The following is a 17999-nucleotide window of genomic DNA, read 5'->3' on the forward strand; positions in this document are numbered from 1 at the left end:
TAGGATGGGCACACAAATTAATTGGGCATCTTCAGTCCTCCTGCTCATGTGCGTGCATGCGTGTGTGCGTGCGTGCATGCGTGTGTGTGTGTGTGTGTGTGTGTGTGTGTGTGTGCGTGCGCGGTTATTGTTGTTGTCAGGGCTGTCCCTGTAGTTTCCCGGAGCTGGAACTCCTGGAAGCCATGTGCCAGGAAGGACAGGCATGTAAGGGCTGTCCAGAGAGAGGAGAGCGCTCCAGGCCCAGCCCCCTGGGCTGCCATGCCAGCAGTGTAGCTTCGGGACCGGGACCCAGTGCCCCGCCTGTGGCAGAAGGTGAAGCTGGTCTCGGTGCCCTGTTCCTACGAAGCTGGCTGGCTGTGCGCAGGTGGGAAAACGCAGCCCTCTGTCTCTGCGGGGCAGATTCGTTCCCAGGGCGGCAAATACCACCTTCCACCCTTTCGCCTTACACAGCGGCGAGACTGAGAGGAGGCCGGGCAGCCTGCCCAGCAAGACATCGCTGATGCCCCGCAGACAGCACGGGGCGGAGCTAAGCGTGTGTCCTCACGGCATTCATAGCGCATAACAGCAGGAATTAGAAAGAGTATCGATTACTCTTTTTTAATTTTGATCGCAAATATAGAGCAGCAAAATTAAAAGAGATAGATCATCTATGTCACTGCAAAACCCCAGCAACCAAGGATCTACGGTGCCCAGGAAGGGGGGAAAGATTGCTAAGGAGAAAATATGAGCTATGAAGAGAGAGTACGGGGGTAGCACTTCTCTCTCTTTTAATTTTGCTGCTCTTTATTTGCAGACAAGGAATTGAGAAAGAAAGAAAAAAAAAAAAGAATGCTTTGACGAGGTCCTTTGCCTCTTCCAATAGCATTAGCAAAAGCCCATCTTATTCTTTTTCTTGAGAAAAGGTACCTTTTTACAAAAATTAGCCGAGCCCACTCTTTCCAGCAGCCCACCTATGTTGACTTGCTGTTCTTGCTGCTCTGCTTTTGAAAGCTCACTTTAAAACTACATGAAAGCAACCCCGTTGTGACAAAATTAGAATGCTGGCGGGAAAGGCTCACCGTGGGCTGCGGGGGGAGACCCACGAGGCCTGCGCGTTTTCCCTCAGCCTCTGTGGGCGCAGCCAACAGTGCAGTCGCTTTTATAATCACTTCCCCAGGGCCGGTACGGGTGTCTGCTCAGGAGAAATAACGAATTCCAAAGCAGTCTCCTGGTTCAAAGATGGCGCAGAGGAAGTCTTGTTTTGATCCACATGTTTTCATCTCCCTGGAGCTTCTTCCAGGAGATTTCTTTAGACATCATACAATTCTAAAATGTCGGACTTATTTCTTTCAGCTTTCCATCAATACGCTACCTCTTTCCTTTTCAATCCCACTCCTGCCCCACAACCCGATACTGTTAGTCATCGGGTCCTGGTGATTTTTAACGCCCAAGTATTTCTCAAATCGGCTTCCTCAACATGTACTATTGATTCTGTGGCTCTGTCTTCAAAATCACTGTCCTGGTTTAGGCTCTTTTAAAAAAAAAAAAAAAATTTATTTTTTTGATTTTTTTTACAGAGACGAAGGGAGAGGGATAGAGAGTTAGAAACATCAATGAGAGAGAAACATCAATCAGCTGCCTCTTGCACACTCCCTACTGGGTATATTCTCACAACCAAGGCACATGCCCCTGACTATATTAGCTGGCTACATTTGGTCAAACATTTCATTTATCTCACCCCTAATGCCTTGGCAGGGCCAGACCAGATGATTTCTTGAGCCTCATACGGCCCGCAGGCCGGATGTTCCCCGCCCTACTGCAGGCGCAGAAGCAGGCAGCGTGCTGGGGCCTCGGGGTAGGTGGGAAGCCAGGGCGTGGTGTTCTGGTTTTCACTCTTAGCTCTGCACTTCCGCAGAGGAGCCAGCCCCTGCCGCTCCAGGCCCACTCCCCACGTGTCTTCTTTCCCCATTCCCCATCACCGGCCCAGAGCCGGTGCCTCCTGTGTGCCAGGTAATGCTAGCCCTAGGCAAGCAACCTTGAGCGAAATAGCTCTGGAGAACATGCAGCCATGCACCTAGCACGGGCCCTGTCCTCAAAGAGATAAGGCTAGAGTTCAGGAAAGGCTTGCCTAACGCTGAAAAGGCCAGCGCGTGGCAGTGGGTCCTACGGCCTGTTATTTACCGGGAGCTGTTTCTCCTCTGACAGGCCCCGCCCACACAGCGCTCACAGCGCTGGGGGAGGTTCCGTAAGAAACTCGAAGGAGCTCTTCCACCAGCAGTGATACTTTCCAGGGGAGTGTATTACTGAGCCGCTCTATAAAAACCCCAAGAAGAGCCGAAACCAGTTTGGCTCAATGGATAGAGCGTTGGCTTGGGGACTGAAGGGTCCCGGGTTCGATTCCGGTCAAGGGCATGTACCTTGGTTGCGGGCATATCCCCAGTGGGGGGTGTGCAAGAGGCAGCTGATCGATGACTCTCTCTCATGGATGTTTCTAGCTCTCTATCTCTCTCCCTTCCTCTCTGTACAAAATCGATAAAATATATTAAAAAAAAAAAATCCCAAGAAGAGTTTTACGAGGGCCCAGAATAACTCCCAACACTCCTGTGCTCCCTGCTAGGAAACACCCCCTCTGAGAGACTGGCAAACCTGAGCCAGCACGCTGGGAAATTTGGCAGGAAGCTCAGAAATCAGCACTTGGCCGGGCACTGTGTAATTCCTGGGGGAATTTCAGACTCACGTCCAGTAGATGTGTCAGGGGAGTTATTGGCTAGAGCTCTGACTGCCGCCCTTGGAGAGCTGATGGTCGAACACCCGCTCTGCCCCACCCCGGGTCTGTCAGAGTCGCCGCACTGGGAAGGGGCCGGGAGTCGGTGGGCTCTGCGCCGTGGGCAGGAAGGCTGACGCAGGCGGCTCCCAGCGCGGACCTGCAGCCAGCTCAGCTCACAGTACAGAGAGAGCACTTCCTGGTTGCTCCCTGCTGCCCCAGGCACTGGTCCTAGAAGAGGACTGAACACTATCTCTGCCCTTGAGAAGCTTCTCGTGTGCCCAGGCCCCATGGGAAGGCCATCCAGTGTGTTCAGCACGGTGCCAGAGGACTAAGGGGGCACAGAGGCCAGGGGAGAGGAGGCCTGCCTGAGATCCCCCTGAGCTGCGAGAAGCTTCTTCTCTCTGTAAAGATCTAGCAGCAAGGAGAGAGAGAGTGCTAAAGCACAGAATGGGGGGCGAGGTGGGGATGTGTTTTCAATCCAAAAAGCCAGAGAAGCAGTGGGCAGGGTGGGGTCAGGGTGATACGAGACGTGCCGCACCTAGGGTGCCACTTTTTTTTTTTTTTTTAATCAATCTTTATTGTTCATACTATTACAAAGGTTCCTCATTTCTTCCCCCCTCCACCAGGTTCCCGCCCCACCCTCTGCCCCCTCCCCATCCCCCATTGTCCTCATCCATAGGTGCACAGTTTATGTTCAGTCTCTTCTTCCCTCCCTTTCCCCGACAGTAAATCCCTTTTCAGATAGTAAATCAGTTACTTAGCATTTTCTCATATCAATAATACCTCCACATGCCCAAAGATACACTTCACACAAAAGACATTTCCAAATAGGTCAACCAGCCTCATCCAGGCCCCACCCAAGGCACTCATAGATCAACACCCCAGCGCCATACTAACTCAACACATCCAGATCTAAGCCTTCATCACTTGATTCAGCAGACCCTCAAGTTCCCGCAAAAGTTTCCAGCCATGTCTGAGAGGCAGCCGTGGGGAGGGGCAGGCAAGGAGCGAGCTGCTCCGGGCCTGGCTGCTCCGGGCCTGGCCTCTGTTGCTCTGGTTCATTCCACAACCAGCTGCTCCGGGTCTGGTCACTGCCGCTCCCGACCTAGTTGCTCTGGACTTGGCTGCTGCTGCTCCGGGCCTGGCCGCACCCGACCCGGCTGCTCTGGGCCCGGCTGCTTCGGGCCCAGCCGCTCCGGGCCTGGCCGCTCCCAGCCTGGCAGCCGCTGCTCCGGGCCTGGTAGGGTGCCACTTTTAAGGCCGCACTCACTCTCAGGGTGGTGTACCTGCTGGGCCAGCACCTGAGAGTGAGTGTGACCTTAAATGTTGCCCCCTAGGGCCTCACTTGCCTCACCCTGGTCCCAGCCCTGCAGTTGGACTTTCTATGTCATCCCGAGGAGCTGGGGCATCGCTTTAGGTCATGGAGCGCTTTGAAGTGTTTCAAGCCAGGGGATTGCCCTAGCAAGCTTGGCGTTTTAGAAATACCACCCAGCAGCTGCTGGGTGTGGGGCTTCACTGAAGACCAGTGAAGAGGCTATTTTATTTATTTTTAAATATATTTTTATTGATTTCAGAGAAAAAGGGAGAGGAAGAGAGAGAGAGAAAGAAACAACAATGATGAAAGTCATTGATTGGCTGCCTCCTGCACACCCCTCACTGAGGATTGAGCCCCCAACCCAGAATAGAACCCAGTGCTGTTGACTGGAATAGAACATGGGACCCTTCAGTCTGCAGGCTGCCCGACGCTCTATTCACTGAGCCAAACCAGCTAGGGCTGAAGAGGCTAGTTTAGTAGTTCAAGCAAGAGGAGAGGACTTACACTAGAGGGCAGATGGGAGAACTGCGGTTTTATAACAGAATTGACGAGATAAAATCAGGAGGCCTGAATTGAATGTGGTAGAAACAGAAAGGTTGTATGATGACTCCTAGGTTTCTAGACAGCTCCAGTAGACATGGAGCTATAGAGTCATAAATAGAGAGAGAGGAGGAGGAGGAGAAAGAAGAAGGAGGCGGCGGAGCTGGCATGGGGGCAGGATAGGGGTTGGCAGGGACTGGGAGAACTATGGATCTGGTCTAGAAAATATTTGAGATTAAGGTGCCTGTGGGGCATCTGTGATGTCCAGCGAGCAATCAGATGGGTACATATTAGGAGACAAACGAGAACCAGGAGAGTTTAATCAGCATGAACCCTGTAGAGAAAGCCAAGCGGATCTCCCATGGAGGAACCTGAGGCTGAGAAGAGCGATGGTCTAAGGATTGCACCCAGGGGAACCCAAGAAAAACACCACCAATATTGAAGGTGCAAAAGGCTCGCACTGAAAGCACAAGGGCAGTGACCAGAAGGAGAGGCAGGGAGGAGAAAGAGTGACCAGAAGTCCTGGGGAGACCGACAGCCGCCGGATTCCAGAGCGGTCAGGCCAGGGCATACGTGGGCTGTGGCGGCTGTTTCTGCTGACCCCGCTTCACAGAGTGCCATGGTGACCGTCGGAGGAGTGAGTGGATGTGAGGAGAGCCCGGAGCGCAGGCCAGTGAGCGGTTCCTGAGAAAGGCAACACCGCTGAACACCGAATTCCCACCCGGAGATGCTGGTTTGTTTGCTTTAGAATGGCCCCGGGAACCTGCACCTCTAGAAGCCACAGGGTTGACATGCTTTCACTGTTTTGTGGAAGGGAGAAGAGAAGGTAGAGGCAGGACCCAGGGAGGGCTTTCTTAGGGGGAGAGGAGCTGATGGGGGCAAGCACACTGTTTGTCTGAGGGTGGAGAGCGCAGGTGGAGACAGACCGGGAGCTGGCAGGGCCTCAGTCGGCGCTTCCGTGGGTTCTCCCCGTTTCTCTCAGCAGCGTGGTGGAGTGAGGAACCAGGAATGCGGGTTGGGGGTGATCCCAAGTTGGGGTTTTGTCCTGTAGGAGGGGCAGCAGGACAGGGTGTAAGGTACGAGTGTCACTAACCACCCTAACCGTTTTGGCTCAGTGGATAGAGCGTTGGCCTGCAGACTCAAGGGTCCCTGGTTCGATTCCGGTCAAGGGCATGTACCTTAGTTGCGGGCACATCCCCAATAGGCAGCTGATTGATGTTTCTCTCTCATCGATGTTTCTAACTCTCTATCCCTCTCCCTTCCTCTCTGTAAAAATCAATTAAATATATATATATATATATATATATATATATATATATATATATATATATATATTTAAAAAATAAATAAATAAATAAATGAGTGTCACTAATCAAGTGGCCCAGAGACAATGGGCCCCAGCAGGTAGCAGAGGACCGGAGGGACCCGATGGGTGCCATGGCAGGGGCCTGGAGAACAGGGCCCACTCGGAGGGGGCAGGCCTAACAGCACGCCCTGCAGGAAGTCTGCCGTCAGACCCTGGGTAGCTTTCCAAAGGCAGCAAATCCCCGGATGGAGTCTAGGATGGAAAAATTCTCTGCATGGAAATCTTCTGCCCAACCGTGAAGTGCAAAATTACCTTCTTATCTGAAACGCCATGTAGCTGGGTTTGGCGTGCCCTCCCCCACTGCAAGTCAGAGCAAAATCAGAAAATGCTCAGCGGAAAGAAAAAGAAAAAGCAGCAGAATAAAGCATCGGCAGAGGCAAGGGCAGGCCTGCCGCAGAGGCGAGCTTTGGCTGGTGTGATCTGTGAGCATTTGCAGAAATGGGACCTCACCAAAAAATCCAAGGTGCTTTCCTTGCCAACCACTGGAATGAAGTCGAAATCCCCCACCCAGGGCGCTGCTTGCTTTTCATGATCCTTCTCTTGATGTTGCTTCCTAAAATAATAACGATGTCACCAAGATGGCTTAATTGGGAGCCACGTGTGCAACCTGCTTCCTTGTGCAAATGTGACGGGCTGCTCTGAACCTGACGAGATAAGGAGGCATAATTGGAGCAGCGGGGCTGGAGGCCCAGCAGGGCCGTCCCCATGGAGACCAGACTCTCGCTCTTCCCCTCGCCCCAGCGCGCCTCCCCTCCCTCTCTCTCCCGAGACGCAGGCACAGCCCGCCTGAGCCTGGCTCTCCCTATGGGTGCCTTTGCCTGGAATGAGCACAGACCCTGGGGAACCTGTTCCTATGCAGATTCTGACTCCGCTGGCCTGGGGTGGAGCCCGTGGGTCCACATTTCTAACCATCCCGAGGGGATGTACACTGTCCATCCTGGGTCAGCGTGTCAGAAATGCCTTCCTGATACTGAACTAAAATCTGTCTACCCAGAGCTGAGCCCCGCCTGGGCTGGTTCCGGGGTCCCTACAGAGCAGACTCCAGGCCTTGGGAGGCAGCTGTCGTGTCCCCCCAAGTAATTTCCTCCTCAGGCAGCGCACCCGCAGGCCCTCGGCTGTTCCCACGCCGGGAACTGGCCGTCTGGTCCTCCTCTGACCCCACGTCTGCGCCCCTCTGCCCGGGGTGCCTGTGCCGAGAAACGTAACCGAAAACCGTCTCCTCCTCATCACACCCCACGTGACGCCCATCGGACTGACTGCCAACCACATCCTCAAAGGCGTTTTCACACCTGCTGGGGCTCATGTCATCGCCGTAGCCGTAGTGATGAGACGGAGCATGTATGAGAGTCCGTGGAACGGGGAGGGTAAGAGCCCGGGCTCTGGAACCAGCCTGGGTGGGAAGCACCATCTAGTCGTTAGCGATCACCATCACCATCATCACCCTCGTGACCATCGCCATCATCACTGCTGAGCACTAGGCCTCCATTCTCCGTGTTAATCCTCGTGACAGCTTCCTGGGGGGGGGGGGGGGGGGGCGCTCTGTAATCCCGGTTTGATTAGTGAGAAGTAGGTGTTATGTGTCAGTCCTGCCTCCGTTAAAGAAGCAGACGTGTGGCCGAGACCGGTTTGGCTCAGTGGATAGAGCGTCGGCCTGCGGAATGAAAGGTCCCGGGTTCGATTACGGTCAGGGGCACGTACCTTGGTTGCGGGCACATCCCCAGTGGGGGGTGTGCAGGAGGCAGCTGGTCTATGTTTCTCTCTCATCAACATTTCTGGCTCTCTATCCCTCTCAATTCCTCTCTGTGTAAAAATCAATAAAATATATTTTTAAAAAAAAAGAAAAGAAAAAGAAACAGACGTGTGGAGAGGTGGGGTACCTGCACCGAGTTAACCAGGGGATCGGTGGAGCCAAGTTTCCCTAATTCCAATGTCTGTGCCGTTATCCCCCTCAGCTACAGCCCATACTCACCGCCGCATTGCTGAGTGCTTCCTACAGGCGGGGCAGGGCACTGGGCATGCCTTATCTGATTTTTTTTTTTCCAATCTTTATATATATATATATTTTATTGATTTTTTTACAGAGAGGAAGAGAGAGGAATAGAGGGTTAGAAACATCGATGAGAGAGAATCATCGATCAGCTGCCTCTTGCACACCCCCCACTGGGGATGTGCCCGCAACCAAGGTACATGCCCTTGACCAGAATCGAACCTGGGACCTTTCAGTCCACTGGCGAACGCTCTATCCACTGAGCCAAACCGGTTTCGGCGCCTTATCTGATTTAAGTCCCATGATCCCACGAGGTAGACACTCCTGTCATCCACCCACCCCTGACAGATGAGGAAAGCAAGGTTCAGAGACGCTGAGCAACCTCCACAGATTTTTACAGCCAGGAAAGCCAGGCTTTCTATCCACCCAGGCCCGCCTGGCTCCAAAATCCATTCTAGTATCTATTGAGCTTGACCGCCAAACAGGCGAGCAGGGAGCCCTGGGGGGCCGATGGCAGTCATTGGTGATCAGACGCAGGGGCATGCGGTTTGCCTAATCAGCCCCGTTTTCTGAGCCGTCATTTGGGGGCAATTTCCACTTTCTCTGAGGCCTCATTTTCCTGCCGTTTCTGAAAGCCGCTGATTTGCTCAGGTGCAGACAGGCTTCTGTGCCTTTCCCAGGGCAGTGTGCTGTACGTGCCGCCAGGAGGGGGGGAATCCTAAGCAGGAGGCCTTGGTGTGTGATGCAAAGCCTTTGCCTCGCGGCCAGAGGAGGAACCTGCCAGGCACTTCTGCCCCAGACGCCCGAGGCCCTGTGGCTGCATCATGGCAGAGGTGCATGTCAGTACCGGTCACCAGGGGGCATCTCGTTCGGTGATGAGCAGCCATGTAGGCAGAACATTTTCAGCAGCCTGTAGCTCAGCGATTCTGAACTGGGCATACACTGGCTGGGCTTCAGCGGGCCTGGGGACATTCTGTGTGTGTGTATGCACTTTCCTGGAAAACCCATAACTCTTATAATATGCTCAAAGGAGTCTGTGACTCAAAAAAAAAAAAAAAAAAAAAAAAAGGCAGTTTAAAATCCATTGCTCCAGATTTTAAAAACACTAAGAAGCTTTGAAAAACAAAACACCTGCTGAAAACGGTTTGGCTCAGTGGATAGAGCATTGGCCTGCGGACTGAATGTTCCCGGGTTCGATTCCGGTCAAGGGCATGTACCTTGGTTGCGGGCAGTAGGGGGTGTGCAGGGGGCAGCTGATCCATGATTCTCTCTCATCGATGTTTCTAACTCTCTATCCCTCTCTCTTCCTCTCTGTACAAAATCAATAAAATATATTTTTTAAAAACAAAACAAAATACCTGAATTCCTTTTTAATGAAAATGCCAATTCTCCTAGAGGTGCAGGAACGTACCTTTCTTTCTTATGAATGATTTATGCTCTGTATTTCTGGAGAGAGAGAGAGAGAGAGAGAGAGAGAGAGAGAGAGAGAGAGAGAGAGAGAGAGAGAGAGAGAGAGAGAGAGAGAGAGAGAGAGAGAGAGAGAGAGAGAGAGAGAGAGAGAGAGAGAGAAAGAAAGAAAGAAAGAAAGGTGCCAGCCTAGAGATAGGACCTTTTTCATCGCATTCCCTCAAGTAAACCTCACAGTCTCTGTATTAGGTAGATACCAATATTAACTCCATTATATATGGGGAAATTGAATCTTACCGAGGCATGCAAATTTTCCCAGGGTCAGTGAGTAAGTCCATCTAAATTCTAATATGTCGTACCTAGATTTGTAAAATACAGGGTAAATCATTAAAGAAAAAAATTAATGATATACTCAATATTTCTTAACATTGCCTTTTTAAGGGAGAAAAGAAATTATTGGAGAAATTTTTCTAGAAGTCTATGCCAGATTTCCCTCCCCCTCTTTTTTTCTTTTCTCTCTTCCCAAAATAACGCATAATTATTCGGATAAACAGGACCTGCGGGCTGAGGCCTGAGTGGCGGGCTGTGCTGTGATTCCCGCGATGGCCTTACTGGGCCGGGTGCCAATGAGAGAGGGAGGCCCCGCCAGGAAGGGAGGGGCTGCAAACGAGGGACCGCGGAGAGTCCCGGCTCCTGCAGTGACCATCTGCTCGCCTTCTCAGCGAGGCAGCCACGGGGCCACCAGGCGGAGATAAAAGCTCTCTCCGATGCTGGGAAATTAAAAGCTTTGGATTAAAATTCACCCCAGGTGGATTTTTCTGTCAGACCCTGAGAGAGTGTTCATGCTCAGATGTTACCAAAAAAAAACACATTTTGCCAACTTAGTTATTTGGTCAGGAGTCCACAAGAATTCATTTGTCTTTTCTATTTCTTCAGTCTTTTGCCCCCAAAAATAAATCAGAGCTAGGAGTCCATGGAACGTGTGTCATCTGAATGTGCCTTGCCTGTGCCCCAAATGCCATTTCCCAGGTGGCAGGAGTCCATTTCTGTGGCTTGTCCCGTTAGCCAAGCCCGCCGCCCCTTCAGGAGGGGGCTCCTGCCCCCACGGCTGCTTCTCTCTGCTTCCCCAGAGCCTCTGAGTGCCACTCACTGCCTTTGTCACACTCTCCTGCAAGTTTTTATACTTTGGGTGTCTCTCTGACCAGATTCTAGACTCCCTGAGATTAGTTTAATGCCTGGTACATAAAAGATGCTCAAAAATGGGTAACCTGGCCCTAGCTAGTTTGACTCAATGGATAGAGCGTAAGGCCTGCAGACTGAAGGGTCCCTGGTTCAATTCCAGTCAAGGGCATGTACTGATCGATGTTTCTCTCTCATCAATGTTTCTAACTCTCTGTCCCTCTCCCTTCCTCTCTGTAAAAAAAAAAAAATCAATAAAATATATTAAAAATGCCATTTGCCAAATGCAGCCATGGGGAAAAGGCCCAGTTCCTCCCAATGGAATATGTGTAAAAAATCTCTTAGGGGAGACAAGAGCAAAGACTCAAGGACGTGGGTTTCACGAAGGCAGTGGGTTTTTCCTTTCCTTCCAGAGGACGGGTAATTATATCTCTGCCGGAAGTGCAAATAGATATAAAAAAAAACTGTATCTCTGCCAGTGCCTCTTCGTTGAGGTCACCTACAGACCCCACTCCCAGTCACTTCTCGTTCCTTGCTCATGTCACTCCAACGCCACTCTTGTCATAATTCTTGGTTATTTCATTACCCATACGGATGATACCCCAACTTCTCAGCTTCTGCACATCCTCTCTCCCAATGATCTTATCCTCCACTCACTCCTATGGTCACAATGGCAGCCTCCCATAAATACTATTGAAGATGTCTATCAGCTCCAATAATTGTTTGATGTTACGAGTACCTATATAATCTCTGATCTTAGCACCTTTTCACGGGCCCTCACTTCCTCAGGACCTCACTGCCCCCCGATGAGGTCAGAAGTCCATCGTTAGAATTGTCCCTCCACATCCGCTCTCAACTCCCTTGCCCCCTTCCTCTTCTTTGTATTCTACTAACAACACTCAGCTCTGGTTAATACCCGTCCCCCTCACATCCCCCCTGCCCGCCCTCCACAGGTGCCAACAGGCAGCTACTGGTGGTCTCACTCTGACTCCCTGACAGTAACCTCAGTTGGGTCCTTAATGGTGCCCACAGTCAGCCTTTCCCTGAACTGGGGAAGAGACATGTCTCCTCGGGGCACCTGTGCCTCAGACCCACACCTTCGGGCCGGAGCCCACCTAACCCTAACCCTAACCCTAACCCTAACCCTAACCGTCCGCTGGGCGTTGCTGTCAGACTTCAACCCTCTTCAGAACACAGCCTCTCTCTGCCAACACCTCAGCTTCCTGGCGGCTTCAAAACCAAAGTCTGGTGATGCGACCTCCTCTACAAGGGCACCCTCTCCGTTTCCGCCGCGTTTCCTCCTCACTCAGCGCCGCGGAGAGCTATTTTGACATCCCCTTCTATTCTTAGCACCAAAGCACCACGTTAGAGCTGCACGTTTGTGAGAAAAACCAAGAACGCCTGGGGGTGGGAGTGGAAGGGGCTCTGACCAGGCCGCTCCCAGGGGCGGGGGCGGGAGAAGGGGCTGGAGGAGGGGCATGTGTCACCCTGGGCAAGTCCCTTCAGCCGCCTGGATCCCAGCCTCATGTCTGTCAAGTGAAAAGACGAGGCGAGGTAACGCCTAAGGTCCTTTCTAGATCTTTCATTCTGACTTTGTCACAGGATACGGTACCATTCACAGTTACCCCCCTGTTTTTTTCACTATCATCATCAGTTTTTCCATCTAGAAAGAGTCTGCTTCTCGCCCGGGGGGAACAGAGATAAAAAGGACACCACCCTGGCCCTCTAGGAACTCACACTCCTTTTAGACAAACAGCTTGACGTAACCCTGTAAATACGCCGTAATGGGATGAATGTTTGGGGGAATGTATGTTTAAAGTGTGATGGGAGCCCTAACCAGTTTGGCTCAGTGGATAGAGCGTCGGCCTGTGGATAGAAGGGTCCCAGTTCCATTCCGGTCAAGGGCATGTATCTTGATTGCGGGCACATCCCCAGTGTGTGTGTGTGTGTGGGGGGGGGGGGGTGCCGGAGGCAGCTGATGGATGCTTCTCTCTCATCGATCTTTCTAACTCTCTATCCCTCTCCCTTCCTCTCTGTAAAAAAAAAAAATCAATAAAATATATGTAAAAATAATAATAAAGCGGGATGGGAACAAAGTGGAGGATTAGTTCTTACTGTGGAGGCTGCAGCCCTTCACAGAGGAAATGGCATTGAGGAATAGGCATAAATGATCCCGGGGACTTTGCCAGAGCGTGGGGGTGTGTGTGTGTGTTGGGGGGGGGGGTGTGCACAGAAAGGACATTCTGCTTATGAGAAAGGGCCCAGCGACAGGGCGAATCTGGGGACACATTCTACATTTTCTTTTTTTCTTTCTTTTTTTTTTATTAAATATTTTTTTATTGATTTTTGTACAGAGTGGAAGGGAGAGGGATAGGGAGTTAGAAACATCGATGAGAGAGAGTCATCGATCAGCTGCCTCCTGCACCCCCCCACCACCGGGGATGTGCCCGCAACCAAGGTGCATGCCCTTAACCAGAATCGAACCCGGGGCCCTTCAGTCCCCAAGCCGACTCTCTATCCACTGAGCCAAACTGGTCCCGGCACATTCTACATTTTCTTTGTGCCCAACCATGAGGCTCAGGAGGGAGTGTGTGCAGGCCTGGGGCTGGAAAACACAGAGTGGAACCTTTTTGCGTGTTTTCTTTTCATTCAGCCAAACCTCACTTTAGAATGATCCCCCAAGTTTCTCATTTTTAAAACCAGGGCTTCCTTGCCATGACATGGCCAAATATTTCCATGTAATGTGTAAAGCAGCGAGTAACAGCAGCTTCGTTTTGCAGAGAGGAGAGTAAGATAAACACCGATTTGCAGATTGCTCAAGAGCAGGTCAACAGACTGGAAATTCGCCCTGGGTCCTGATGTGATGAAAACCGCGTGACTTTCTTTTTTCCAAGTCTCGAGAGAAGTAATCTTGACTGACCTAGACAAATCGCATGGGGACTGGCAGAAGGGTTAGGTTCTGAGACAAGTATCGCTTGAGGGAAGAACCAAATACTGTGAACACCATAGAAGGGAAGAAAGCATACAGTAAGTTCCCACTCAGCATATGGGTGGATAACCTTAAAAAACCTGCGTGAGCCCCTGCGAACAGCTGTTTCTTTTAAAAAATATATATATTTTATTGCTTTTTTTACAGAGAGGAAGAGAGCGGGACAGAGAGTTAGAAACATCAGTGAGAGAGAATCATCGATCAGCTGCCTCTTGCACACCCCCTACTGGGGATGTGCCCACAACCAAGGTACATGCCCTTGACCGGAATAGAACCTGGGACCCTTCATCCGCAGGCTGACGCTCTAGCCACTGAGCCAAACCGGTTTCGGCCAGCTGCTTCTTTTTCACAGCTTAATCTGTTCATTAGGAAACAGCTGCCTTTTTTTTAAAGTCACTTTGGGAGGTGGTTGGTCACCCAGACTTCACAGGACAATAGCGCTGGGGGCGGGGGGGGGGGGGGGTGACACTGCCAAGATTTGGCTTTTGGCCTTACCGATCCAAAAAGTTCAACGATTCATTCTCCCAGAACAGGTCAGGGGTTAGAGGGCTGAATCTGAACTCAAATGAGGCCGATGTTTATTTTACAAACAAAGCTCTTTAGTCGTGTCTCTAGCACCATCTGCTGGAAAGGAAAGGGCCTTGTTAAGCATACTTAACGTTGCCCAAACCGGTTTGGCTCAGTGGATAGAGCATCGGCCTGCGGACTGAAGGGTCCCAGGTTCGATTCCTGTCAAGGGCATGTACCTTGGTTGCAGGCACATCCTCAGTAGGGGGTGTGCAGGAGGCAGCGATTGATGCTTCTCTCTCATCGATGTTTCTAACTCTCTCTCCCTCTCCCTTCCTCTCTGTAAAAAATCAATAAAATATTTTTTAAAGAGAATACTTAAAGTTGAAAACGTCCGAAATCCTCCTCAGCAAAGAGGAGAAGGGGGAGGGAGAGGAAGGAGTGGCTAGGCGGAATCTAAGAAACAACACTGAGTATATTATACTGAAGTTCCTCACAGGCAGATGCAACCACTACACAAAAGCACACACTCTCGCACATGTGTCAAACACAAGGCCCGCGGGCCAAATCCAGCCCGCCAGGCCTTGCAATGTGGCCCGCACCGCGCTGTCATCACTACACTCCGCTGTCAGTTTATGACATTGTCAGTTTATGACTGTTCAGTAAACCATTCGGCCTGCGATTTAGGCTGGATTTTAGATTTTGGCCCCTTCTCTGATTGAGTTCGACACCCCTACAACGGATCAGAAACACAGACAGATCCTAGCAAAAGATTTTTTAAAAAGGAATAACTAGAACTCATAAACACAGAAAGCATGCCACAAAATGTAAGGATAGACCAAAGGACACTTAGAACATGTCTATGTCATGTTAATGCCATGGAATGCCCCTATTAAACCAAGTCTCCGAGATGGACTCCCAGAGCAGAACCCAGCAGGATGCTGGTACAAACCGAGGGAACGGGAAGGGTGGAAATATGAGACTTCAAGAGCACACCCATCACCCGAAAGCCCAAGAGGCAGGGTCTCCATCTCAACGCCAGGACAGGCTGGCTTCAGGGCAGAAAGCATGAAATCGCATCGGAGAGGACACCTTGTCATGATCACGGATGCAGCTCCCAATGAAGGGTCACACGGAAACCAGCACATCTACTCGTAAAGGAAACCCGAGGCGTTTTCACAAGACATAAGTAACAGAGCCAATATCGACCTAGAAGTGTTTTAAGTCTTAATAATTCCTGGATCAAAAAGGAAATCAGACAGTGTCCTCGGCGGTCCTGGGTCTGTCTCTTGCTTCAACTGCGTGTGGACGGAACAGACCCAGGGACCCCTCTTCTTCCAGCCTCCGGCCACCCTCTACTGCCTTATCCAGTCCCCACCTTCTGAACCACCTCCGGGACCAGCCAACACACCGTTTTCTTTTTTACCTTCACTTATTGCCCAACAACCATGAGCTCCCAAGTCCGTCAGAATTATTCCAGCGAGGTGGAGGCTGCAGTCAACCGCCTGGCCAGCCCGCACCTGCGGGCCTCCCGCACCTACCTCTCTCTGGCTTCTATTCGACTGGACGCTGTGGCCATGGAGGGCGAGGGTCTCTGAGAATTTGCAGCGAAGAAGCACAAGGTCACTGAGAGTCTCTTAAAGTTGCAAAACCAGCGTGGTGGCCACATTCTCTCCAGGACGTGCTGAAGCCTCCCCAAGAGGAGTGGGCAAAACTCAGGGCGCGTGGAAGCCGCCCTGGCCTTGGGGAGGAGCCTGAGCCAGGCCCTCCTGGAGCTGCAGGCCCTGGTTCCACCCGCAGACCCTGAGCTCTGTGACTTCCTGCAGAACCACCTCCGGGGCGAGGAGGTGAAACTCATCAGGAAGAGGGGCGACACCTGACCCACCTCCGCAGGCCGCCAGGCCCACATGGGTTGAAAATCACCCCTCTCTGCCTGGTTAGCCACTGCCAGGTGGGAATGCTTGGTTATGAGCCCTGGGATATTTCAGCCCTAAAGCGAGACATGTCAACAAAGTGATTGACTCACTGGTTAGGACAGTGGTTGGCAAACTCATTCATCAGCAGAGCCAAATATCAACAGTACAATGATTGAAATTTCTTTGGAGAGCCAATTTTTTAAAACTCAAACTTCTTCTAACTCCACTTCTTCCAAATGGACTCGCCCAGGCCGTGGTATTTTGTGGAAGAGCCACACTCAAGGGGCCAAAGAGCCGCATGTGGCTCTGGAGCCGCAGTTTGCCGACCGCGGGGGTAGGCCAACCATCACCCCTTATCCAGCTTAGCTCATAATGGAAATCATGCATCTCATTTTTATTTCCCCCACGTGAAATGATTCTGGATGTTACGACCACTGCCTTGGCAATCGGTAGCATCTTAGAAATTTTAAAAATCGAATAATTCATTCTCCTTCAAAGGATCTGGACACACACACACACACACACCCATCTCCTTTACAAATCGCAATGAAGGCAAAGCCGAAACCGGTTTGGCTCGTCGGTCTGCGGACTGAAAGGTCCCAGGTTCGATTCTGGTCCAGGGCATGTAGGTTGGTTGTGGGCACATCCCCAGTAGCGGGTGTGCAAGAGGCAGCTGATCGGTGTTTCTCTCTCATCGACGTTTCTAGCTCTCCATCCCTCTCCCTTCCTCCGTGGAAAATCAATAAAATAAAATAAAAATAAAGAAATGCAGGCAGAGAAGGGGAGCCTGGGTGCCTTAGGACACGGGCACACACGTGTGACTGGGGCTCTCCCCCCGCCTCTGCCCACAGGAGAGGTGGCCCCGGTGCAAGGGACCGCGTTTGACCTGCGGAAGCCGGTGGCGCTCGGGAAGCACCTGCAGGACTTCCACGTGGGCGGCTTCGACCACACCTTCTGCCTGAAGGGCGCCAAGGAAAAGCGCTTCTGTGCGCGGTAGGTACTTCCACCTCCTGCCGCTGCGGGGAGAGGGGATGGCGACCCCTGCTGGGGGAGCTTGTCCTCTGGCCACAGCAATGCCGTTCACTACGCTGCAGGGACTGAATGCCACGTCCCACGTCTTTTTTTTTTTTTATCACTTGATAAATTTTATTGTTTTGTTTATTTCTTGATTGATTAAGGTATCCCATATTTGTCCTCATCCCCCCCCCAATTCCCATCCCAAACCCCTCCCCACCCTTGCCCCCACCCCCCTGTTGTCCGTGACCACTGGTTAGGCTCATAAGCCTGCACACAAGTCCTTTGGTTGATCTCTCCCCCTTACCCCACCCTCCCCTACCTTCCCTCTGAGGCCTGACAGTCTGATCGATGCTTCCCTACCTTCCCGGGTCTGTGTTTGTTCATCGGTTCATGTTGTTCCTTATTTCCCCTAGGTGAGTGATCCCATGTCTTTTCAAAGCTTGTATTCCACCGGGGAGCTCTGCAGAACTTTCCCGCTCCTCCCCACCCCCCTCCGCCAGGCCATCCGCCCTGCCCCTGCCGGGCATCCCGCCTCTCTGCTCCCACTCTCCAGCTCCGCCTGTTCTTTAAGGCCCCGTTTCTCTTAGGAGCCCTAACCCCCCCGAGTGAAGCCCCTCCCGCCTCCCCTGGGCTCCAGAAGCCCCCCGTGCTCCCCTGACCTGTGGTTGTGCTCCGCCCACGTCCATGCCAGGTTGGAGAGTGACTCTGCTCAGCCCCAGAGGCAGTGTGTGGGCACACGTTCCCTGCTAACCCTGAGCCCCAGCTGCCAGCTCAGCTTCGGGAACCCCTGCCTCTGCCTCTGCCTCAGGCCGGGCTTGCCACTAAGCACATGATCCATGAGTGTGTGTAGAAACGAGTGAATTTGTTTTTTAATATATTTTATTGATTTCTTACAGAGAGGAAGGGAGAGAGATAGAGCTAGAAACATCGATGAGAGAGAAACATCGACCAGCTGCCTCTTGCACACCCCCCACCGGGGATGTGCCTGCAACCAAAGTACATGCCCCTGACCGGAATCGAACCTGGGACC

General features: G+C 51.8%; 1 protein-coding gene across 1 annotated transcript in view; it reads left to right on the forward strand.

Annotated features, from left to right (window-relative positions):
* The window catches only part of GALM (galactose mutarotase), a 43347-nt gene that overhangs the window by 18576 nt on the left and 6772 nt on the right, over nt 1–17999 (forward strand). Inside the window, exon 5 of the mRNA XM_084901458.1 lies at nt 16804–16945. Coding sequence (XP_084757584.1) covers nt 16804–16945 — 142 coding nt within the window. The remainder of the gene's footprint in view (nt 1–16803; nt 16946–17999) is intronic.

The sequence above is a fragment of the Pipistrellus hanaki genome, assembly GCF_964339955.1.
Source record: "Pipistrellus hanaki genome assembly, chromosome: 12".
Classification (NCBI taxonomy): domain Eukaryota; kingdom Metazoa; phylum Chordata; class Mammalia; order Chiroptera; family Vespertilionidae; genus Pipistrellus; species Pipistrellus hanaki.